This window comes from Orcinus orca, chromosome 7 (genome assembly GCF_937001465.1).
Source record: "Orcinus orca chromosome 7, mOrcOrc1.1, whole genome shotgun sequence".
NCBI lineage: Eukaryota > Metazoa > Chordata > Mammalia > Artiodactyla > Delphinidae > Orcinus > Orcinus orca.
Window position 1 is genome coordinate 101,056,126 of NC_064565.1, and position 25,087 is coordinate 101,081,212.

The following is a 25,087-nucleotide window of genomic DNA, read 5'->3' on the forward strand; positions in this document are numbered from 1 at the left end:
TTCCATCCTGGCCACACTGATGTCTTTAGAGAAAGTCAGGTGAAGTCACTCCTCTGCCCAAATCCTTCCTAAGCCTTCTCACACCATGCAGAGTGTAAGCCAGAGGTCTTATGATCACCTACAAGGCCCACAGAAAGCTGGTCCCCATGCTCATTCCCTCTCTGATTTCGGGCCCCCTACTTTCCCCATATCAGGCACACTCCCGCCTCAGGACCTTTGCACTTGCTATTCCATCTGGCACATTCCCTCCCTGCCCAGGGAAGCCTTTTCCCTGAACATCCTACCACCACCCCCCACAACCCTTCACCCCTCATTGGCATTTCACTGCTTTATTTTATCTCTATGGTACTTATCACCCATCTGACATATTATATGTATATTTGTTTATTGTCCATTTCCACCTCTTAAAAAAAGGATCTTTATCTCTTTTGTTTACCACCATTTTTCCAGAACCTATGCTAGCATGTAGCATGGATTAAGAGCACACATTGAATGAATGATGGAATGGGCCTTGATCTCAACTCCTATTTCCATGATGAAATATAAAAATCGGGTTCTCAATTCAAGCTCCCAAGGCTTGACACCAATATCTCCCTATATCTGTATCCATCCTCTATTCTTATTTCATGAAGAGGTACCTCACCTCCTGGTTGAGCCTAAATTATCCACCTGGGTTCCTAAGCCTAACTCCCCTTGCCTCCTTAGAGACCTAGTCTATCAATTTCTTTCTCTTCTATCTTTTTCTTCTCCCTCTTCCCTCCATATTCAACCTCTCCCTCCTCCCCCTCTAAAAACATTCTCATGGCTCCTATATTCACAGAAAGAAGTTCTCAGTATCTGGCTACCCTCTTTAGCTACCACCCTCTTCCCTCTTATCACAAAGCCACTCAAAAGAGTGGTTGATATGCTGTCTGCACCCTCTCATCTCTCACTCCTCAATCCCTGTCTGGTTTCTGTCACCACCACTCTATTGAAAATATGCCTTTGAAAATCACTGGGGCCGCCTAATTGGCAAAAGCCCAGTGAAGTTTCCTGAGTCCTTCTCATCATGCTCTCTCTACAGTGATATTGCTAACCTCCCACCCCTCCTCCTGGAAACCCTTTACTATTCTGACTTCTGTGATGACCGGCTGTCCTAGTGTCCTCTCTCTGTCCTGAACATTTGTTCTTAGTCCCCCGTATGACCTCCATTCCCTCGTGGCCATCTCATTCTAAGTTCTTTTCTCTCCATGCCCTCTGACATATTGAGATCTCATCCATGCCCAAAGCTTTAACCTTTACCTTTGTGAGAATGACTCCCAAATCTATAGCTCTTTCCACTCTTTTGAGCTCCAATTCCGATGTCTGATTGCCTTCCATACATCTCTACCTGGAGGCTCCACTGTCACTCAAATTCAACATATCTAACACTGAGGTCTTCACCTTACACCAGACCTGCTCCTCCTGCTAACTTCTGGCTTATTAATGGAACCATCATTCTGTTTCTATTCATGGAGCCTCAGAATTATCTTTGATGTCTTCCTCTTCTTCACCTACTACATCCAATCAACTTGTAAATGCATCAGTTCTCATCCCACCACAGCATCCTTGGCACCCATCTCTTCTTTTTCATTTCCATGGTCAGCACCCTAACTCAGCCCCCATCACCTAGGTTAGCTAATAAGCTCCTAGCATCTCCCAGCTCAAAGTCTCTCCCTTTTTGTATCCTTTCTGCCCAGACCCACCAGATACATCTTCCTAAACTACAGCCCTGATCATGGCATCCTCTCCTAAACACAGTAATGGCTTCCTACACTGCCACTAGGTAAGATTCAGGCTCCTTAGTCTGGTATTACAACCAAACAGACGCAGGCCCCAGGCTACCTTTCTTGACTCTCTCTCACACAGCCTATATGCTCTCAATCCACTCTATTCTTCAAACATGCCTTAAGTTTTCCTATCTTCATTATGAGCCCTCTCTCTCCAACGACCTCACCCATTTTCAAAGTCCTACCCATCTTCCAAGGCTCTGTAAAAGCCACACTCAACAAAGAGCCTCCCCAATCTCTCCAGCTGATAGTGAGCTTCCCTTTTTCTTCATTCCCACAGAACTTTCTTCATACCTCTCTTATTACAAATAACTTCATTTTAAAGTTCCAGTTCTTTTTCCCCTTTCTAAACTCTAGACTCCTTAAGGATAAGATCAACTTCTGATTTCCAATATGCATTGAAATCTCTACCTCTAGAGACACCTGAGATCAGTACAGTCACAGAATCAGGATCATAAGATAACTTGATTGGACTCAACAACTATGACTCTTATTTCCTTTTCTTGTCTTATTGCACTGGCTGGGATATCCAGTACAATGTTAAATGATAGTGGTGATAACAGGCATCTTTATTTTGTCCCTGGTGTAATGGGAATGCTTCTAATTCTAATGTTTCACAAGAAAGTGTGACATGTGCTACAGTACCTACCCTTTGTCAAGTTAAGAAAACTAACCCTACATACTCTGAGCGCTAAGCTGAAATAAGACGTAAGGAGTAGTTGGATCAAAGTGGGATGAACCAAGGACATGGAACTGAGGTATAACAGCCTCAGTTGACAGCCAAGGAAAAAGAGCAGACTTGAGGGAGAAAGGCCAGGAGAAACCAGATCATACTGATGACCATATAGAGGTTCTCCCTCGGATCTGAGGTTACTCATGTTGAAGCTTACATTCCAGCTTCTTGCAGAAGAATGTAAAATGAGAAGAAAAAGGCAGTGCTGAAAGTCTATCCCTTGGCTCCTGGACTGTTCTACAAATTAATCCTGCCGGTGCATCTTTATCTACACAGCACTGCGGATAGGGCTACTGAAGAAGTTGTGCAAGCAGGACCTGCTGACATAAGAAATACTGTTCATGACAGGGCATGGACCCAAGAGGTCCTTTGTAGCCCTGGAGACCAAATATAACTGTCCCCTCTACAGCTCTTATCCCTTCTCCTGACTGAGTCACTCACAGTTGGTGGAGGAGATGACAGCAGGGTTGGAGGACACAGGTACTGTGTCAACAATATCCCTCCCTCCATAGGACTTCTTGGCAGCCAAAACCTGAGCAGCTACAGGATATGGAGGTTGAGAGGCAAGACCTCAGAAACTGGTAGGAGAGAAAAGGATGAGGTGAAAGCCACTACAAGATGGACATCCTTCTAGGGCCATTAAAGTATGGCTTCCTTCTGAGCAAGCTCTGGGAGAGCTATACAGAGGGTTCTGTGAAAAGGAGGAAACTCATCCTGCTCCCCCAAAGAAAAGCCCCTTGGATCCTGCCCATTATTAGACTAGAGTGTCACTATTCCTCAGGCCACCATCCCAACTCTGTAAAATACTGAGAGGGCCCGTTCCTCTCCCTTCAACAAAACCAGGAGGAAAATGGTTTCTGCTGACAAGCCAGGTACTCCTTATCTCATGGGCCCAGATGTAGACAAAAGTAGAAGACACCAGCCCCATGGGGACCCCCATGGAGCATTTCACCCCTCGGGTTATAGAGCTACGCATCTTATGTTTTGACTCTTGGGTAAAGACAATGATGTGATGCTACCAGGGCAGGGGAAGTCCTTGATTGCCAATTTCCATAGTGTGAATACTGCCATTATGGCCAATTTCAAGTTACCAATAGTTGAACTGGGGGCTGTGCTCTGCTCTGAAATACAGGAGCAGGGAGTCCATGCCGCCACACCAGGTCCTGGACTCAAACCCAACAGCCAACTGGCCTGGCCCCAGCTACTTCCCTAAACCCACCATCCATCCTCAGGGATGGCGTCTCCCTTCCTCCCTGTAGCTGGCATGGTGACTCAGCTTCCCCTAAATTTAGGAAAAGGGACAGAAGGCAGAGTCAGCTGCCCAGGCTCCCCTTCTGCTCCCTGACTACCCACCACCCTGTCAGCTGAGGGGCTTAGCACAAGGTCCCCCTCGCCCCAGGCTCTGGTCCACCCTGGTCTGGGCTTCACCTCCACAATAAAACCAACTCATAGGATTTCCCGCCCAGTCTGGCTGCCCCCATGGAATGGTCACAGGCTTAGGCCAGAGGGAAGGAAGGGAGCCCCTTCCTGCCCCTCCCAACATGGCCCTGGACACGCTGCCATTTCTTGCCTTTATCTCCCCAGTAAGCTCATCTGGTTGCCCCACTCTGTCTCCTCTCTCTGGAGACTAAGTCCATTCTCTGATAGGAAATGGGGCTCTGTTTCTTAGTGCCTGCTGCTTCCCATACAGAGCTGGTCCTAAAGCAAGGACTAGCAGGACAGCTGAACAAGAAGATGGACCTTGGCCTCCCCAGAAACGGAGAAATATCCTGAAAGGACACACCAGGGATGAACACTCAGATGGAGCCCAAGGGCTTTAGGACACCCTCTCAGGCATTGCTGTGCCTCTGGGAGGGCTCAAAAGGGAACTGGAGTCCACAGAGGCCTCCCTCCAACCTTCTCCAGGCCTTCTCCACCGCAGGCAGCTGCAGAGAGCATCTCCTCTCTGCCTAGAAAATTTGTACTCCAGCCCTGGAGTCACCACCTCCAAGAAGCTTTCCCTGATTGCCCTAGGTGGGAAACCTTGCTTTCCCAGGCTCTGGGGCTTTGTTCCCCACTTCTGTTGTAGTACACATTGCTCTCTGATAGAAATTATCTGTCTGTGTACCTGCTCCCTCACTAGAACGAAAATTCCTGATCTTTGAACCTCAGTGCCTGGCTTGGAGCCTAACAGGCAATGAATGCAGGAAGGGATGGCTGTCATGTGGGCTCCTGACAGCCTCTTCCCCAGGCCAAAGCAGCACCCGCTAAGGCGTGATGGCTGGGCCTGCACCTCGCTCCAGCAAAACCAGCCACGACCAGAGAGGGAAGGTGTGGAGGGAATAAGGAGGGGATACCCAGAACTCATGGCCCCTGAGGCTCTTACCTGCTACCCGGTGGGCCACAAGCCCCTCCAGGTTCAATGGCTCCTCCTCTGGGGTTCGGGATGGGTCTGAAGTCACCTCCTTCGGTGGAAGCTGAGGCTGAGTGGTGAGGCCAGGGAGAGAGACTGGGGGCAGCTGAGGCCCCGGAGAGCTCTGGGTGTTTGGAAGGAAGGCAGACGAGGAGGAGGCAGCTGGGCTCTTTGGACGGTAACTCTGGTTGGGCCCCGTTAGACACGGCTGATAATCATAAGGTGAGTAAGGCCTGCCAGGAGGGACAGACTCCAGGGAGGCCCGGGGAGCAGGCTCAGGGGTGCCCAAGGAATGCCCACTGGGGATGTAGCCAGATCTGGACTGGGTCAGTGGATGGGACTGGGAGGAAGAGCCAGAGAGGGGCTGGGAGGAGAGCGGGGAAGCGCCGGGCCAGGCCCCAGGGACACTCTGGGACTTGTGCAGTGGGGCGGCCGCCGTGGCTGGCTCCAGGTCCAGCATCAGCATATTGAGGGCTTCGATGGACTGCTCGATCTCCTGCTGGGAGGCCGCCCGCGGGAACTCGGGAAGGCCAGGCATGGGGGGCTCTGCCAATGGCTGGGGACTGGGCCTGCTGAGCCCGAGGCTCTCCAAGTGGGCTCTTTCCTGCTGGCGAGGAGGTGGCTGAGGCTGCCAGGAATTCAGGCCCCTCTGCACAGCCTCCCGGCTGCTCCCGCCCCGGGCTGGAGCTGGGGGCAGCTGGGGCTTGGTTTCCGGAAAGGACTGAGAGCGGAACATACCGCTGGGGTCATGGCCATAGTGGGAGGTGGTCATTGACTGTGGCCAGGCTGGGTGGGGCCCCTCCCGCTGGTAGCCAGCTAAACTCTCCTGTGCAGAGTAGGAGGGTCGCATGGGGGCAGGGTGGCCAGCTTGGGCAGGCACTGCCCGGCTGGCAGACTCATAGGGGTATCCCCCACCATTGACTATAGGTTCCATGGGGTAGGGCTTGTCCAGACCGTTGGTCAGTGGAGACAGGGCCTCCGGGTAGCCCCCCTCACTGGTGTTAGTGACCCCATCCAGGGAGGACAGTGTGCCCATGCTGCCCACGCTGTGCCCATCCTGGTTGGGCAGCTCATCATCCAGGATGTCTGTCTCCCGCTCAGATGCCAAGGCCCTGCCATTGACGTGAACCTGGGCCGGGACGACATGGCGGCCGGAGGAGGGAGCAGCCGGGCCCCCCGCCAGGCGGGACCGGAGATGCTGCGTGTGGTACATGGTGCCTTGCTTCTCTCGCTCCAAGCCAAAGCCGCTGAGCAGGCGGTCCAGCTCACGCTTCTCCTCGGGACTCAGGGAAGCAGGGGCGCTGGAGGGGCCGGGGGCAGGCTCATCGGTCTTGTCTGTCTTGGTGGAGGCTGTGGAGTTGCCCGAGTCGCTGCTCACGGAGAGGGTGTGCTCCACGTGGTTGGGGGTAGCCGACAGAGCGGGCCGTGTGGCGTTGACGGCCCCGGTGCTGCCGTGCAGGGAGTCCTTCTTCTTCACCTTGGCGTACAGGCTCCCGTCCAGGGGTCCCTGCGTGTGGCCCACAACCTCTACAAGGGAGGGACCAGAGGGGAGACAGACAGCAGATGTCAGTGGGAGGTGGGACATCTTCTATTCTCCCGAGGAAAGCAGCTGAAAGCTTCCCTTCCCTGGATCCCCAAAGGGAATCCTCTCAGCACCCCGAGAGAGAGCCAAGGTGGCAGAGGGCAAAAGGACAAAAGGACTCTTTCCCCGAGCTTCCGAGCAGAGCCCTCCCCTGCACCCAGGGTCAGGGCCAGGCAGTGGAGTCCAGGGTTGGGCCGGGGTCCTGGGGGCAAGATGCCCCGGTCCAAAGCCTGGATGCGGCACTGCGCTCGTTTCCCAAGGGCCTGGGGTGTTGGGCTGAGATGGGGTCCAGCAAAGGCGGCAGGCCCGGTGTTAAGGAGGACACAGTTTCCCTCTGAATGCCAGGGCCCGTGGACGTTCTGGAAAGGAGCTTCAGGGGCCAAGGGTGGAGGGAGCATCTTAGGGGTTGAGGACACAAAAGTAGGGGTTTTCAGCAGGGAGAGGTGCCCCCTGTGCCATTTTGTCTGAGATGCTCTGGGGACCCCGTGAGCAATACTTTCTCTGAAAGGAAAAAGTGAGCGCTGGGTGGCTAGAGGCCAAAGGGCTGACTCAGGAACGAAGAACTTCCCTGCCCAGAGGAACTCAGTGATTTCACACCCTGTACAGTCAGCAGTCCAGTTTCCAGCCTTGACACACACACACACACACACACACACACACACCTCCCTTCCTCCCCCTCCAAGGCAGGCCCCCAACTGGCAAGAAAAAAAGCCCCCTCCCAAACTCCAGCCCAGACACCAACAATCACACACACACTCACACACAGAAAACCAAAAGACATCCAGAGACACACACTCCCACCAGAAATCACCCAAATCAAAAACACCCAGACGCGTGCACTCACGGAGTACACCAGACAGCCCCAGCACCGCGGTCAGAAAGAGCAGGTGTGGATACGAATACACAAATACTAATGTTAACAGTAACATTCAGGGAACACTTTGCTACGTTTACACATACATTATTTCTAATCCTGTGAGTCAGGGTTGTTATGCCTATTTTAAAGACGGAGAAACTGAGACGTGAAACCATTTATTTGCAGACACATAGTACTTGGTAAAGCTGGGATTTTAAATCAGAACTAATTTAAAATTTTTTAAAAAACTAAATTAAAATCAAAGCTAAAGCAGAACTTCACAGACCACACAATTTTTTATTATTCTGCACTGTCATATCACACACACACGCACCCACAGAATAAACACATAGAAAGTAGCAATACCCCAAAATAAATACTGAAATTTAAAGCCACAAACATTTCAGAAAATACAAGCTCCTACCATGCCCAAGGATCAGCCCTCAGGCCAGAAGTGGCAGCCTCTAAAAATAAACACTCATCCAGAAGTCCACGGCCAAAAACAAGTGATCAGACAACCGCAAAACAGGAACATCCTGATCAACACACACACACAACAAACCACAGGCCAACCGAATGACGTCACCCCAGCACCAGCACCGACATGCCCGACGAGGCACATCGTCCACACGCAGCCCCTGGGGGCTGGAGGCTCTGCCCATTCACTTAACCCTCAGAACCATCTCTCTGCCCCCAGTTTTCCCTGGGGCTTTGGGGTCTCAGCCAGCAGCAGGCCCCAAGTGACACCGGGCCAGAGTGTTGCCGCAGCCCAGGGCTCACAGCGATGGCGCCGGTCTGAACTGGAAAAGGGTTTTGGCTGAGAAAGGTCTGATTCTCCGAAAACCTGCCCCGTGTTCCGGGACCCCAAAAGGCTACTAAGATGCAGTTATACACATGCTGCCTCTCCCAACTCACGTGGCATCATCCCTAAAGGGGCCGAAATGCAGATGAGAAGCTGCCCCTCATGCTGTGGCCTTCCAAAGAACCGGGCTCCATGTTCTACACACAAAAAAGAGACTCTGGCTGGCTGTTTCCAGAGGAGAAAAGTATTGCAGACAGAAGGCTCTCATCCACTCAGATTTTGGAGGGTGGTTCCCGTGAGGATGGGCCCCTCACACCATTTAGTGGCAGTCCGAAGAGCTGTCTTTCCTTCTCACTGTACCCAGAAAGCTGCTGGCCCATTCCTAGGCCCTGGCCCTACTCTCCAGCCCACACAGTGAGATGACAGAGTATTTCTCCTGGGCCTGGGATCTCCTCCATCCCCTGAAGCCCCTCATCTCCCAGGTCCATGCGCACATAGGCCGGGAAGCAGCGGGGAGGAGCAAAGCAAAGGGTGGAGTGTCCAACGCCCTCCCATTTATACTCAGAAGGCAATGAGAACCACTGGGTGCAAGCCAGAGCAGATCTGAGAGCATTCCTTCCTAGGAGAAAGCAAACCCACCCCAGCATCTCACTAGGGTTCACAAAAGAAAAGCTGTTGGCAAGAGAGACAAGAAAGCATCTTCCGGGCTTGCCTGGTGGCGCAGTGGTTGAGAGTCCGCCTGCCGATGCAGGGGACACGGGTTCGTGCCCTGGTCCGGGAAGATCCCACATGCTGCGGAGCGGCTGGGCCCGTGGGCCATGGCCGCTGAGCCTGTGCGTCCGGAGCCTGTGCTCCGCAACGGGAGACGCCACAACAGTGAGAGGCCCGCGTACCGCAAAAAAAAAAACCAAAAAAAACATCTTCCAAGACAGGGAGGGAGAATTCACACTGATTACCACTACCTGATATCTTGGCCCTCTGGGCCACGCCTTACTCTTCACTGACTTTGAAAATGCCAATATCAAATTTATTCTGCCACGACGTCATTTACCCCGACATGGGCTACTGCTCACAGGAACAACATCAGGATGATAACTGCCAGGCAACTAAGGCTTAGTAAGAAAATCGAAGAAGTGTAGACTGTTTAATTGAATCCCATTTGCCAAGTACAAGTGGAAATGCCTGTTCCTGATCTCAGAGAAGGGGCCAGCTGCTCCTGATGCCCAGTGCTGGCAGCACGCTCCAGGCTGTGCTACACCTGCACTGGGTCATCTTCCTTTTCAAATCAAGAGGAGAAACTGAGGACACCCAGGCCCCTCCTAGGTCTGTCAGCCCCCGTGAGGGCTCTGCTGAAATCCCAGTGCACCTGAGGGGCACGAACACCTGCTGCTCCCATCAGGAGTGAAGGAAAGAGCCCACATCCCTCACGCCATACAACACGCTTGTCATCCCCTTCTCCCCATCAACCACGTCCACATTAAGAGCTATTTACCAGGACCGCAAGAAGCCGGAACACCATGTCGGTTTCAATCTATTAAGGCAGGAAGGGCAAAAGAGAGAGGCGGGCAGAGCAAAGAGGAGTGAAACAGAGTGGGGGAGGAGGAGAGGGGACTTCGAGAGGTGAGGGGAGATGGCTTCAAGGCTCTTAAGGGGCCACCAGATCCATCTTGAAGTCCCAGCAGCCTCTATGGGCCCAGCCAGTTCAGGTAAAAACATCTCAGATGAGAGGGAGTTGGACACCCAGTGGGAGGGAGCAGGGGATAGAGGGAGGGACCTGCCTGGGTGGAGCTGCGGGTACTGAGAAGGGGAAACACAAGGTATAGGCAGCCCAGGGGGCTGATCTCCCAGGCCCCCAGCCCGGGCCAGCCTGGACATCCTGCCCATTTCTCTAGGGAAGTGGAGAAGTCTCTTCAAGGCCCTGCTTGCTTTGTCTGATTATGCCTGGCTCTTCCCAGCAGCTGCTCCAAGCCCTGGACTCCACCCTCAACGCTGAGCTGGATTGCAGCAAGGGGCCCTTATTCCACGGCGGCCGTAATCCAGATGTGCGTGTCATGCTTCTGGAAAGCTCTGAGGAAAATCCCCAGCTGACTTGGACGTGGACCTACTCTCTACTCCCTACCCCCTAGGCTCCCTCCAGTGAACTGCGGAAGTTCGGGTGTAGCTGGAAGCACAGCACAGGCCAGTACGCAGGAAAGGAAAGATGTGTCCATCCCACACACTTCAAAAGGAACACAAGAAATAAACATGGGATGCTAAAGTGATAAAGGGTCTGGGCAGTTGCTGTCTAATTTTGATGTTCATAAGAATCTCCTCCGGGGATTGTTAAAAAAAATGTAGATTCCAGGGCCCCATCTCCAAAGATTTTCACGCATAGATCTAGGGTAGGGCCAAGAATCAGCATTTTAACTAGCTCTCAGGGGCTTCTGGGTAACATCTTGGGAAACCTTGACCCAGGTGGTCAGCGTTTTGAGCCCTGAGGTTAAGGACCTCCGCTTCTCTCACTAATGTCAAGTGGGGAGATGTCACTTATTTAGGTGTCAGAACAGACAGGCCAACCGGGAAAAGTCAAGGGTGCCAGCCTGGTGGACTGCAAGAAAGTGACTCAGTGACGAGAGACCTCTCCCTGTCCAAGAGCAGACCCGTTGTGCACAGTGAATGATTTATTAAGGTCTTCAAGATGGGGCCCTTCATGATAAAAAGTTCTTTGGGTCCACGTCCAGCAGAATAACAGCTCATTACAATACATTACCCGGAGCAGTGATGACCAACCAACGTGGAGGAAAATCAATGCCGTGCCAATAGGAAGAGGCACGGTGCCCACCCTGGACACAGGCGGTTTAGAGGCAGACGGGGGCCCCAGCAAGCCAGGAGGGACTCTCGGCTCCTTAAACGTGGGAATGAGGCATCAAAAACCATGTGTGTCGGGCAGGTAGGTGAGCTTTGACAAACAATGAAGCTTGGCCAGGACGCAGCCAGGAGAGCAAGTTCTGGGTGTGTTATCCCTTTAGCCACGACCTCTTCCCCAGCCACGGGGTGGGGAGGTGGGCTGAGGCTGGGGGGGGGGGGGGGGGGGCGGGGCGGCTACTGAGAAGCAACGTGTGAAAGCCAGAGGAAGGGTACCAGGGAGGCCAGAGGGATGCAGTTCTGGAGAGGAAGCAGAGCGGAAGGGCCCCTCCCGCCCCACCCCCTCACCAGCTCACTCAGAAGGATGGCCCCCATCTTAACGGCTAATTCAGCTTGTGTTAACCACTAAACCTCCTTCACCACGCGGAGCCCGGCCTCCGAGCCCATCAGGTGAAGATTCAGATGCTTACTTGCAGGTTTGCTGAGTGACAGGATTCAGGCGCTAAGCACCTTGAGCTAGGCCTGGCACATCCACAGGCACGCTAACCTCTCCCCTTCCCGGCCATGCAGACCTTTTATCATCTGGCCCCCACCTGCCTTTTGAAGCCTCCCCTTCACTGTCCTCAACACTCCAAACACGCCCCACGCTACTCACACTATTCACATGCTCTTTCGCACCCTGTGCCTCGCACACGCTGCTCCCGCTCCTGAAAGGCCCTTCCCCATCCTGCTCCCGCAACTCCCAACCTCCCTGGCAAACCTCTTCCTCCTCCTTCAGGCTCACTGTGAACCTCTCTGGGAAGCCTCCCCTGGCCTTACCCCTTTCCTACAGTCCGCCAGACTCAGATAAACCTTTTTCCTGTTCCCACTGCGCTGTTCCCATGACTGTAACACTGGTCACCCACTGGACAGACACTACTGTCGACCACGTTTGTCTTCCCCACTAAGTTCCTTGAGGAAGGCCTTGACCTCTTTCTCTGTCTCCTCCAGTCCCTGGTTCGCAGAGAGCACCATTCACAATGCGGTCTACGTCAACAGTGCCTCTTGGGTTCAATGCACAGCTCACACAGCTACACAGGATGGCCCTACGGAGCGCAGGGCCTGGCACGCGTGAGGTGTTCCATCAGGCTTCTTGCAGAACAATAAATAAAGCTTTATACAGTCCTGTCAGCCACTGAGATACTGTTCTCCCACTGGCACCCAGAGAAGTGGAAAATCAGGGACTCCAGGTGGACCTCGAGCTTCTCCCAAAGGGAAGAGACACACTGCAGCCAGAATATCATGAAAGACGGGTGTTGGTAGCACAGGCTGGGCCCCGTGCAAGTCCTTGTAGATTGGCCGAGCCAGAGCCCACCCTATGGCAGCCCCCACAGGACGCCTCAGCCACACTCTAGCCCAGTCCAGTGGACATTCGCTTTCCTAGCCGAGGACCCCCCGCGGTATCTGAAGAATTCCCCCCAGAATGCCCAAATACAAATTTTGTACATGATTTCAGAGGGGTGATGGACACCCAGGGGAGGTGTGTGAGGAGGGGTGGAGGATGGAGAGAGCTGTGGGGAACCTCAGCCCCATGGCTCGAGCATGGCCTGGGGGTCCTCCTGAGACGCCCAGGCAACGGCAGCAGGGACCTCCTGTGGCCCATCTGTGACAGTCCTGGACTCCACACATGCTGACCTCCCTGCGCAACCCTCGCAGCCAGCCAGGGCCTGAGGCAGCCCTTTGTTTGAAACACAGCTCACAGAGAGTTCTAGAACTTCTCTAAATAGGAAAGAGCTTCCTCGGGGGCTCTCAAGAGCTTCAGAATTAGGGGTTGAAGACCGAGTCTCTGCAGGGGAACCACAGAGAGGAGACACAGCCTCTGAGAGGCAAAGCGGGCAGGTGACAGGTGCAACCTCAGGGACTCAGGTTCACAGTGGGAAGTGTCCACTGGTGCCACACTGACAAGCACGGGAACCTGTGGGCAGGGACGGATGAGTCCGGGTGTGGCAGACACCTGTCTTTCTTCCTGTTTAGCAGCACTCAGAGGGAAGCCACTGCATTTTCTGATACTGGAGAGAAGAGAACAAGATTCTTCCCAGGGCTGCTGTCAATCTTTACACAGGTGGCTCTGTCCCCTGTACAAGGGACCTCACCAGGGTCACCCCAAAATCTGCCTCTGTGGACCCAATCTGCCGAGGCAGGAAAGAAGGAGGGAGGCACTAAGCCCAGGGCCCAGACGGAAGATGGAGAAAGTCACCATCCAAACAGAAATGGAAACCACAGCCGCCTCCCACCAGCGGCTCCTGCCCGTGGCTCCCGGGACCAGCTGGGCCGTGAGAGCTTTTTAAAAGCCATGGGGTTTGGGGAGCTGACGTGCCTTGAGGGCTCAGTTAATCCACTGCCCACCCCTCATCTTACAGGACAATGAGGCTCCGTAGGCTCCGGGAACCCCCCCCGAGGTCACCCAGCTCGAGGGCTACAGATTCGCCTCCCTGCTTCAAAGTACAGCGTTCTTCCCCCTAATGGTGCTTCAAGGTGAAGACGCTGGAGGAGCCTGGGGGGCGGGGGCACTCTCCAGCTGTGGCTGCAGACCAAGAACCTCACGATATAAGATACGGAGCTGGGTCAAGTGATGATGAGAGATGTGTCCCCAGGGCCTCCTCAGGAAGGACCCACACACTTTACACAGATACCATCTTACTTGCATTCCTCCAGAGAGAGGGGAGTAGGCACAGAAAACCTCACGGTGACCTTTCTTTCAGACCCAAGGGACCAGGGCCTGGAGGGTGAGTGACCGGCCCGGTCACGGGCCAGCCCACGCCAGTGGGGTGAACGTGAACTTGCAGACCAGCCTCCTGACTCCAGCCTGGACTTCAGCTCCCACGCCAGGCACTATAACCAGAGCCTGGCACTCCCAGGCCCCTCCCTCGGCCTATCCGGGCAGCAGATATCACAGGCACACTCCGGATGGTAAAAATAGCTCCTGAGCCCACAACAACCGCCGTCCTTCTTTGCCAGGCCAGGGCACCCGCCTGGACACTCAGAGATTCCTGGCCAGGGGCACAGTCGAGCCGCCAAGAGCCCTGCCAAAGTTGGGAGAAAGCCATGAATGGGAGCCCACAGGAGGCCAGTGGGGGAATGGTCAGCCCCGAGGGTGCCACAAAGTTCAGACCACAGAACTGGGGGTGCGGGTGCTGTCCTGAATAAACAGGAATGTTTCAGGGGCGAGTCCATGCCTCTGCCACATGCCCTCTGCCCATCCCATTCTCTCCCGCCATGAACCACTACCCCAAAGGGTGAGGCCGCTCAGATCCACTGCCCCCCTCCGACGCAGCAACCCCTCAGACCTGAGGCGGCGGCTCTTACACATTCCAGGGCAGCGAGTCCAGGAAGGAGGTGGCCAGGTCAGCCCCATCTGCCTCCAAAGGCAACGCCAGAGGCCACAGCCCCACGCAGACCCACGCCCTTACCCAGTCCAGGTCCACGGCAGCCCCCAGCCCCCAGGCCCAGAAGCCACCCTCCACCCTCTCCCCGGATCCAGCGGAGAGCCACACGAGGACACACACGGGAGAAACAGCCGCCCGGCAGACACTTACCCTCTGGACAGAGAGGGAGCGAGGGGAAGGAAAAGAAGCGCGCTGAACTGATCTCTGCTCCTTGTGCCTCAAGTTTCAAATAATCCGTCCATGGCTGCAGCTCCCAGCGCTGTCTGTGTCCTACTTGGGCTCCCTCGGACTGTCAGAGGTGGGAGGAGCCAGTGCCGCCTGCCTGCCCTGCCTGTGGCTCTGGAGCGCGCGCGCGCGCGCGCGCGCGCGCGCACACACACACACACACACACACACACACACCACTCCCTCCCTCTGCCTCTCGCTCACGCGCACGCTCGAGCTCGCGCTCGCACTCTCTCTCTCTCTCTCTCTCTCTCCCTCTCTCCCTCTCTCTCTCTCTCCCCCTCTCAGCTCGGCTTGCTCTGCCTCACTCTGGCTTGTAGGAAGCCAGTGGGATAAAACTCTGTCTGTAATTTCAGCCAGCTGGGTCCCCAGGGCTTCACTTATCATCCCGTAGCTATGCAGCTCTTGAATGACATCACAGTGGCTTCCCAAGCCCTCCACATGGAGTGAGAAGTGGCCAGGCCAGCCCATCTCCGGCCCCAGCTCCATCCTAGTCCAGCGATGGCCCCAGCCCCGTCCAGGCCCAGCACAGCCCAGCACAGCCTCAGAACTGCCCCGGCCCGGCCCCAGTCCCAAACCCACTGTGGCTCCAGGACCCAGAGAAGAAGTGGGAGAAAAGCGGCTGGGACGTGAGGGAGAGGGAGAGGGAAGGGTGAGAGCTCCTATGAGGGTATTGAGATTTATTTCCCCAAATTTTTCCACATTTTTTCCCCATTCTCAGCAAATGAAAGGCAGAACAGATGACAACAATTTTCCAGCTGCTGAACAATAAGGTGGAAATCTTTTTTTTCCTCTCTCTCTCCCTCCTCGCCACCCAGCACACACCCGCCACAGGGCAGCGTCTAGGAGCCAGGACACTTCCTTGGCTTATAAAAGGAGGAAAACCCCCACAAGCTCCTATATCTCCCAGAGATGACCCTGGGGTATCACACACGCAGGATGCTGGGAGGGATGGGAGCCGCAAAGTGAGATATGCAGTGGAAAGCTCTGGATTCTGACCCAGGAACATTGACCGTTCTTGAGGCCTGACTTTGGGAAGGCGAGTGTGTGTCTGGCTCAGGACACTGACCTGCCGGGCCACCTGAGATGCCTCCAGGTCACTGGCTGCTGGTATTCCATTTGTTCCCACCCATGACAATCACGAATGGCGGAGAGGATAACTTTTTGGAGTGTAGGTGATGTCTACCCTCACATCTAAGCAGCTAGATCCAAAAGAGCCCCCTCAGCTAGAAGCCACACGAGCTGCCCAAATGACCCCACCATCAGCCTGGTGTGCCCTGAAAAGTACCAGTAGTCCCTAACTGACAGCAGGACACCAAATTCCATCTCTTATTTGCGTTTCAATTGAGTGCCCAACCCAACTCCCACAGGCAGTAGGAGATGGCCTAGGATTTGCAGCCAGGCCAGCAGTGGCTTCGAGCCCGGTGTCTCCTTGACCGAGCCCCAGTTAGTTTGCCACCCCAAAGTGCTTCTGCAGCCACCCCACGCTGACGCCCAGACCTTTCACAGACAGGTCGGGCACCGCAGGCCCGGGAGGGAGAGGCATGCCGGGTGCAGGCCACCTACTTCTCCCTCTTCGGAGCAGACACCTCATCCCTAGCCCCCTCCCCATTGCCAGCATCACTAGCTGCTTCTTTCTGAGAGTAAAGAAGAAAAATAAGAACAAAAATGGTGCTCTGTACTCTGGCCCTTGCCTTATCTTAACGGCATTTTCACTGATGAGATGGGGAACACCCCTGCCCAGCGTCAAAGACTTCCCAGAAACCATCAAGAATGGGGAAGGGAGAAGAGGGGTTGCATGCCTCAGGCTCCAAACTGGGGCAGAAGGACTTCCAGTTTACCCGGCGCAGGACTGTTGTAAGACCACAGTTTGGACAAACTACCGTAATTATCCTCTTACCTCCATAGAGCCTTCTGGGACTAACTGACAAACCCCAGGCTCTTGAAAGGGTATGGTCAACCAGTCCACCCAATAGTCCCTACCCTGACAACAGTGTTAACCTAGACTTTATTTGCATACGACCTTCATGTTTATCTGCACATCTGAATCCCATCCATAGTATTATTTTGATAGGATTTTGTAAAATGTTTAAAATAAATTTAACTTCCAAGTAGTTCAAAGCATCAATATCCACGATATCACAGATTTGGTGTGAAAGCGATACACTTTCTCTTCTAATATGCTTTAAAATAAATAGACTTAAAATCATTTCATATATAATTACCAGTCTGGCCAATGTACCAGACTTTGGAAACACCACCATACAACAGTCTCTGTAAGTAGCAACCCGATCCCATGGTTCTCTGCTACCATCCAGGGACCGGCTGCACCAGAAGGCTCTGGGGAGTTTTATCAAAACCCTGACCCTCTGGCCCCACCCCAGACCTCCAGAGGCCGAATTGCCAGGGGTGGGACCTGGGAATCTGAATTGTAGAACACTCTCCAGTGGAGAATCCTAGGCAGCCAAGTTTGGCAAAAAATGGTCCTAGCTGTACTTCACTGTTTTCAATTATAGGGACCTTACTCCAGAAGCCCGTTTCATCATTACATGGCTCTAACAGATAGATTTTAGCTCCCTGACTTTTCCACTAACCTTGTGGTGCCTGATTGGGCGGCTCAGACAAGCCAAATCTCAACCACATGAGAGCTTCGGACACCGAATGGGATGTGCAAGTCCTCCGGAGCGTCTCCTTTGACAAACAAACCTCCCCCACTCCCACCCGCAAAGCCCCCGAGCCCACCATACCTCTCTTTGCTTCTCCTCACCACCTGAGCACTTGTTACCAGTGGTTCTTATCACTGAAGCAAGGGACGACCCGTGTGGGCCCTCTGACCTACGAGGAGCACCACAGGCCTATCACCTTCCAGTTTCTGGAAACCATGCCTTTAATAATGCAACCTAAATTTATACCCAGCCCTTCTGACTCGTTTCACTTCAGCATCTGCCAGGAACACAGTGGCTAAGAACACGGGCTTAGGGGTCAAGCCGACACTGGTTTAAATGCAGACACTACTACTTACTAGCTTAGTGCAACCCTGGGCCAATTACTTAATTTTTCTGAGTTTCAGTTTCTTTATCTATAAAATGGGTATCTCAGAGAGTACTGCAAAGACTGATACAATGCGTGTAAAGCACTCAGCACAGTAAAAAGCACACAGAGGTGCTCTAAATGAGGCAGCCACGTATATACAACCACCATCACCTCGACATCTGCTTCCCAATCTTCCTTCCCTACCCGGCCCACCCTGAACAGCACCTTGGTGACCCTAGCTCACTGGGCCCAGATGAAACACACCCAGTGCTTAAGCTTCAGGACATATCATTTGGCCTGTCCTTTCTCTGCTCAAATATCATGGCATCGAGTGTCCAGCAAAGAGAAGAGTCTCACATCCCAGACTCTGAGGATGGGATGTTGTTCAATCAACAAACACTGGGTCTGTCCCGGCATCAGTTACTGCCAACAGTATGCCTGAAAATGTCACCCCCCTCCCCCCTCCAGAGATGGCTTCAACACCAAGGACCAAGAGGAGGGAGGGGTGGCATCTTTCCAGACCTGGTTTTTTGCTCTCTCTCGTAAGGAACAAAATGACTGAGTGTTTTGGTTTCTAAGAAACCCAGTCCGAGAACAGAAGCAGGAAGCGGAACAGAGCGTCTTCACTGAAGGGCTACCTCACACCCTACGAGTGTGAGAGGTGAGGTCCCAGAGACAAGAGACTGAGGAGACAACTAGACCGGTGGTCCTCCCCCAAGGCGATGTACTCTCCAGGGAACATGAGGCAATGGCTGGAAATATCTGGGGTTGTCACATCTAGAAGAAATGCTATTGGCATCCAGTGGGTAGAGATGCTTCTGAACATCCTCTAACACACAGGACAGTCCCATGTCCAATGTCAACAGTGCCACAGCCAACACACCCCGAGACCAACTGAGGGCGGAAGGAGTTTGGGGTGTGAGAGACAGAGCTCGGGACTGACTCAGGAGTCCTGGGTCCCAATCCCAGCTGGGCCACTAACTCACCTTGTGACCTTGGCCAAGTCATTTCCTGGGCCTCAGTTTCCAAAGTGGTAAAATGAGAGAAAAGAGCAAGATGAGCTTTGCACTCTCAAACTTCTGGTTCTAAGCAGAACACAGGGAGGAGGAGAAAGGCCTGGCGTCCCAAGGTTCAAGGTGTGAAAGGTCTGGGGGGGCGAGGGAGGACCCTGGGGAAAGGCCACTGCCTGGGCTGGGTGTGGCGCAGGATGTGACATAGAAACAAGTCACAGACCCCCGCAGGACCTCCTCCCCACCTCCCAGCCCAGCACAGAGGGAAGGCAGGCTGACCCAGAGCTCAGGGCCCCCCTCGCATGGCCCCAGCCTTCCAGGGTCTCCACATGGTACCTCAGGAAGGCAGTGGACAGGGCCAGGCTCCGGAGCCTGTTCCCTGAGAGCTGGGCAGGAGCCTCCGCACCAGAGGATCACCCAGGAAGGGAATCGCCAACTCCCAGGCAGATGGCTGGGCTGGGCAAGCGTCAGGATAGATCCACTCACCTCCCTCCTGCCTCTCCCCACTCGGATTGCCCCCCGGGGCCTGGACACCACTTCAGTAGCAGTCCTCACTTGGGAAGGACGGAGGGAGAGTGGGGAGAGGGGCCGTGGGCTTGGGGAGCCAGGAAGAATGAGACAGCACCACGGAACGGGGAGGGTGCATTTGAACTATGTGCTTGCACGTTAATGGATGTTCTCTCCTTTGCTTCCACAACTGCCCTTCAAGGTAGATCCCTGAAAAAGAGACCGAGGCTTAGCGGCGGGGGCTTGATCAAGATCACACTGCCAGGCTCACTGATGCTCAAGTTCTTTCTACTTCCCAGAGAGGAAGGAGGAAGGAAGAAGGAGAGGGGCGGGCAAAGGATGAGAGCTTGGAGGACCCCGTGGGACGAAGGGAGTGGAGGGTAACAATCAAATCACAATGTTGGTTTAGAACAACCCGCCCAAACCCCACCATCCAAATGAGTGCTGCCCCCATCAAAGTGGTCCCTGGGAATTTGTATGCCTGTATCCTAATGATGCTGCCAGGGTTCAGAGCATTTCTGGAAACTTGTAGGGAACTGCCTCAGAGCTGGTTCACCACTCACACAATGAACCCGTCTTTGCACTTAAGGTCGATCCCATGTCAGTGGTGCTTAACAGGCCCACGAAGTACCTCACCTAAGTACTGGTTACCAGGCTGGCCGTGCTTCATAACAACAGCTCCCTTCACTCTGTGGGGTATGCGGGGGGCGAGGGGTCTGCGGGGTTCTGTGCACGAGTGCTGGGTGTTTGCAGAGGGCTCTCTGTGGTTCTGTTTTGAGTGGGTGTGGGGATGGGGGTGGGTGTGGGATCTGGGTGGTCTCTGCTTCCTTTCCCAGACGGGTCCCTCCGTGTGCGTGAGTATAACGAGGCTCGGGTAGGCATCTCCGTGGGGGTCTCCCGGCACTCGTGTGCAAGCTCACACACAAGCAGGTGCGGGCAAGAAGCCGGAAGGCGCTGCTGCAGGGGGACAAGCTGGGAGTGACCCTCTTGATCCGCAGGGGCTACAGCACCATGGGGCACAGGCCTGGACAGGAGACAGGAGACAGGGAACCAGCCCAGGCCTCTTTCTAGCCTTGTGAAGAGTGCCTGCCTGGCCCTTGAAGGCTGTTAAGCAGTGTGCAGAAAAAGCGGGACGGAGAGGCAGAAAGGAAGCAGGAAAGATCTGAGAAGCTTTGAGCTTTCATATCAAAATCTGATCTCACTGCCCCTGGAGAAGGAGAACAAACACTGAAGAACACTTTGCTGCTAACAGTTTTTTAAGCAATCGAAGCACCACCAGGCGAAAGTCTCCAATGAGCACCGGGGCATTGACTAGCTGCAAGGATGTAAAGACATGGTCCGCGATGAGAAAGGATGAGAAAGGCCGCCAGCAGCTCCTGGCTCCCAACCACTGACAGCTCTGCACTGCTTTCCAGAACCAGGGGGCCCCACCGGCAGCCTGGATAAGCCGGCTGGGGCTGGACCAGGCCCTGGCCCTGGAGGGTGGGAGGGCAGTCCAGCTGGCCTGCTATCTGAGGCAGGATGCCCCATGTCCCTGCAGGAGAGTCTTGCAGGTGCAAATAATGCTTGAGCAGAAAAAAAAGAAGGGCAGGAGAAGGGGGAGTTTGGCAAGGCTCCCAAGGCCCCTTTGCATGCAGAACCTGCTGGGGCTTTGTCAGAACCCTCTAGACACTGCCTGTTCTTTCATGTTCATGCACCATGGTCCCTCACCCTATCTGGACAGGTGTGTGGGGTGGAGGATTCTCCTCAACCTCAAGAAAATCCAGTCCTGCCACAAGCTCCCCTTTCTCATGTGCCTCAAAAGCAAGACAGCTTTCCTGGAAGTCAGACCCCCACCCCGCCTGCTGCAGCTAAAACTTACTCTCTCCAACTCCGCTCTCCAATCCCTAACTGGCCACTGCACAGTACACAGACCTAGAGAAAGTGTTGTCTGGCAGCAACAGCAGTAGACTGGGGTGGGGGGGGGCGGTCAAAGGGCCAGAGTACTAAGGAGTGATTGTGGACAGGCCTCAGTTTACTCCTCTGTGCAATGGGAGAGTACAACCAGATAGATGGTCTCTGAACACCTGGCCAACTCTAGATGCTCAAGGATCCAACACAGAGAAGATGCTCAACCTGGCATTTTCTCTGTGGACCTGATGCTCCTCTCCTGCTTGGTCTTGCCTGGGTGGCTCCAGGCTCCAAACTCGTCCAAGGCTATTTCTGCAGCAGACACAGAGCCCCTGGGGGCTAGAACAGAAACAGTGACTTACAGAAAGTCTGGAAATACACGCCAGGCTGCAGAGGTTCCGAGGGCCATGCAGGGCAATAAAGAGGCTGATTTATTTTCATCAGTGAAATGCTGAAACCCAATCCCTGGAGCAAGCTGACCCAGCAGATGCGGTGGGGAGCTCCCCACCTGGAGCAGAATTAGCTAGATTGCAGCCTCCCAGGTCTCACCCCGGGGCTGACAATGGGAGGGACAGAAGGGGAGGCCAGGGTTGGCCAGCTCACCCAGTGTGATTCCAGGTCCCTCGGGTTGGCCTCTTCCCACCCTTCCACTGGCCTGCAAGGGTCTCCGAAATGCAGGCACAGCAGTGTTAGGTCCACATGCCCACTTGCGTGGGGCAGAGGGAGCAGAGGGACAGGAGGCAGGGTGCCTCAAACTCCTGCCCTCGTGAAGCCATGGTGAGGAATGGTGGGCATCAGAATCCCAGCTCTAAGTCTTCCTGGCTGTGTAAACACCGGGAGGTTACTTAACCTCTCTGTGCCTGTTTCCTCATCTGTGAAATAGGAACAAGAGTACTCAGCTCACAGGAGGGTCATGAGGAGTAAAGGAAATAATGGGCACCTAACAGAACCTCACACGTGGAGGGTGTATAGAGAAGGGAGATATAGATTTTCCTCCTAGTGCCTAATCAAATTGCTGGTTGGGAGTGCCAATTAATACAACCCTTATGGAGGCCAGTATGATGCTATCAAAATCATATGGGCTTCCCTGGTGGCGCAGTGGTTGAGAGTCCGCCTGCCGATGCAGGGGACGCAGGTTCGTGCCCCGGTCCGGGAAGATCCCACATGCCGTGGAGCGGCTGGGCCTGTCTGTGAGCCATGGCCGCTGAGCCTGCACGTCCGGAGCCTGTGCTCCGCAACGGGAGAGGCCACAACAGCGAGAGGCCCGCGTACCGCAAAAAAAAAAAAAAAAAAAAAAATTATATATGCATATTTCTTCCATCCAGCAATTCCACTTCTAGAAATTTGTCCTACAGACAGACTTGCACAAATGAAATGGTGTTACGCACAAATAAAAACGTTACTCATTGCAGAATTTTTGAAAACAGCAAAAGATTAGAAACAACCTAAATGTCCATGTTACTTAAATACAGTTAAATAAAATACTAGTTAAATAAAACACAGAACCTTTGTACAGTGGAATGTCATGCAGGTGAAAAAAATGAGAAGGCTCTGTTATTATTTGTTTGAAAATTATTATTTGAAAAAATTATTTGAAAATTATTTGAAAAAAGTGAGAAGGCTCTTTGTTATTATTTGTTATTATGAAAAGATCTCCATGCTTTGTTATTAGATGAAACTGCTCAGGTACAAGCCAGATCCTTACGGTGGTTACCGGACCCTAAATGATCTGGTCCCCATTACCTCTAACCTCATCTGCTATTACAACCTTCACTGCAGTCACATTGGCCCCTTTGCTGCTTCTCAAACATCTTAGGTGGACTCCTGCCTCAGGACCTTTGCACTTGCTATTCCCCCTGCCTGGAATGCTCTTCCTCAGTGATTTGCTTGGCTGACTCCCTCACTTCCTTCAATTCTTTGTTCATATGCCCCCACCTCAGTGAAGCTTAGGCTGACCAGCATTTTTTTTTTTTTTTTCCGGCTGTTGGGTCTTCATTGCTGCTCACGGGCTTTCTCTAGTTGCAGCAAGCGGGGGCTACTCTTCATTGTGGTGCACAGCCTTCTCACTGTGGTGGCTTCTCTTGTTGCAGAGTATGGGCTCTAGGCGCATGGGCTTCAGTAGTTGTGGCACACGGGCTTCAGCAGTTGTGGCACGTGGGCTCTAGAGCGCAGGCTCAGTAGTTGTGGCACACAGGCTTAGTTGCTCCACGGCATGTGGGATCTTCCTGGACCAGGGCTTGAACCCATGTCCCCTGCATTGGCAGGTGGATTCTTAACCACTGCGCCACCAGGGAAGTCCTGACCAGCTTTTTAAAAAATTTCAACTCACCGCTCGACGCCCATCACCAACAACTCCCAATCACCCTTACTCTGTAATATTTTTTTCCCAGAGTATTTATCACCTTCTAAGATGCTCTCTCACTTACAGCTGACCCTTGAACAATGCCAGGGTTAGGGGCACTGACCCACCCGCCCCTACGCACTCACCACCCACATCCTCACACTGAAAAATCCACATACTGCTTTCTCTGCCCCCAAAACAAAAGAGTTGAGAAATGACTCACCCAAGGGCAGGAAGCTGAAATAGTTTGGATAGAATCAGGACTCAAACCCTAGTTCTTTTGATTCCACATATTGTGATCTCTAACTGAACACAAACTTTCCCCCACAAAGATCCATAAATAAAAATACAGGTATTTATTGGAAAAAAACTGTGTATAAGTGGGCCTGCACAGTTCAGATCTGTGTTATTCGCGGGTCAAATGTACTCATAATGTCTTTTTAAAAAATGTTTTATTGTCTGTCTTCTCCCACTAGAATACAATCATGACAAGGGCAAGGATCTTTGTTTTGTTCACTACTGTATCCTCAGCAACTAAATAGTGACACACAGTAGATACTCAATAAATATTTGTTGACTGAATAAATGAATGTTAATGCAGACAGTCCACATACCAAAGAACACAAATGATTTGGCTTTTTCTTTTTTTCTTCTTCTTCAATACAGTGGATTCAAGGTTACACCTATAATCACATCATTTTCACTCTCTTGCATCCTGATATGTTTTCTCAAATGGAGGAGAAAGAAGCAGCTTTATGGCCGCTCCAGCAATCACCATGGCCCACAGCCTGGCCATCACTGATGAACAGTGCCGAGGAGATTAGGACCCTGGATAGACCCTGGGAGCTAGGCCTGCTCTGCCCCCAACCGTCTGAGGGACCTCTGCAAACGGCCCAACCCCTGAGCAGAGGAATGGAGCCTGGCATTTGCATGATGCCAGGGGAAAGGTTCAGTAGGAAGAATACAGACCTGAGGCCAGGGTTCAAAGTCCAGTTCAACAACAGGGATGGTCGAAACTGGCACTCAGGGAAGCACTGCATAAAGTACCACCCAAGGTCAGGTGGTGGTATCAGTAACAACTAACATCAACTGATGACTTACTATGGAATAGGCACAGAGCTAGGCACCCATCCGTTATCTCACTTCATTCTCAGCCTATAGGAGAGGTATATCTTTGTCCCCATTTTACTGGGGAGAACACTAAGGCTCAGAAAGGCTAAATGATTTGCCCAGGGTCAACAGCGGGCAGGAGGCAGAGCTGGGCTTGACCCCAGGCAGCCTGAGTCCCGAGCCCAGGCTTTCAACCACTATGGTGCCTCTACTGCCTCCCAAGGATGTGGCTTTTGTCTCTTCTCAGGCCACTCTAAGATACTGTCCTTCTCAACCTCAGTGGAGGCTGCCTATTACTGAAGGTATGTGAGCTCAGCGACTTTGTCAGGATTTCAGAAGGTCTCTTGGCAGGGGGAGGAGCATAGAGAAGAAAGAGATGTACGGGGATGAATCACCCATGAGCAGCTGGGGAAGTAGAGGGAGGGGAACCATGAAAGGAGAGAGGACGGATCATCCTCCAGATCCCAGACCCACTGAAACCTTTTCCCATAAATGGTCCCCATTGGACAGAAAGCAGGGCCTGGGAGAG

General features: G+C 53.3%; 1 protein-coding gene across 11 annotated transcripts in view; it reads right to left on the bottom strand.

Moving 5' to 3' along the window:
* TNS1 (tensin 1) overlaps positions 1 to 25,087 on the bottom strand; it is a 202,312-nt gene that overhangs the window by 42,654 nt on the left and 134,571 nt on the right. For all 11 annotated transcript variants that reach the window (XM_049712755.1, XM_049712747.1, XM_049712750.1 and 8 more), the window contains one exon: positions 4,907 to 6,460. In XM_049712755.1, coding sequence (XP_049568712.1) covers positions 4,907 to 6,460 — 1,554 coding nt within the window. The remainder of the gene's footprint in view (positions 1 to 4,906; positions 6,461 to 25,087) is intronic.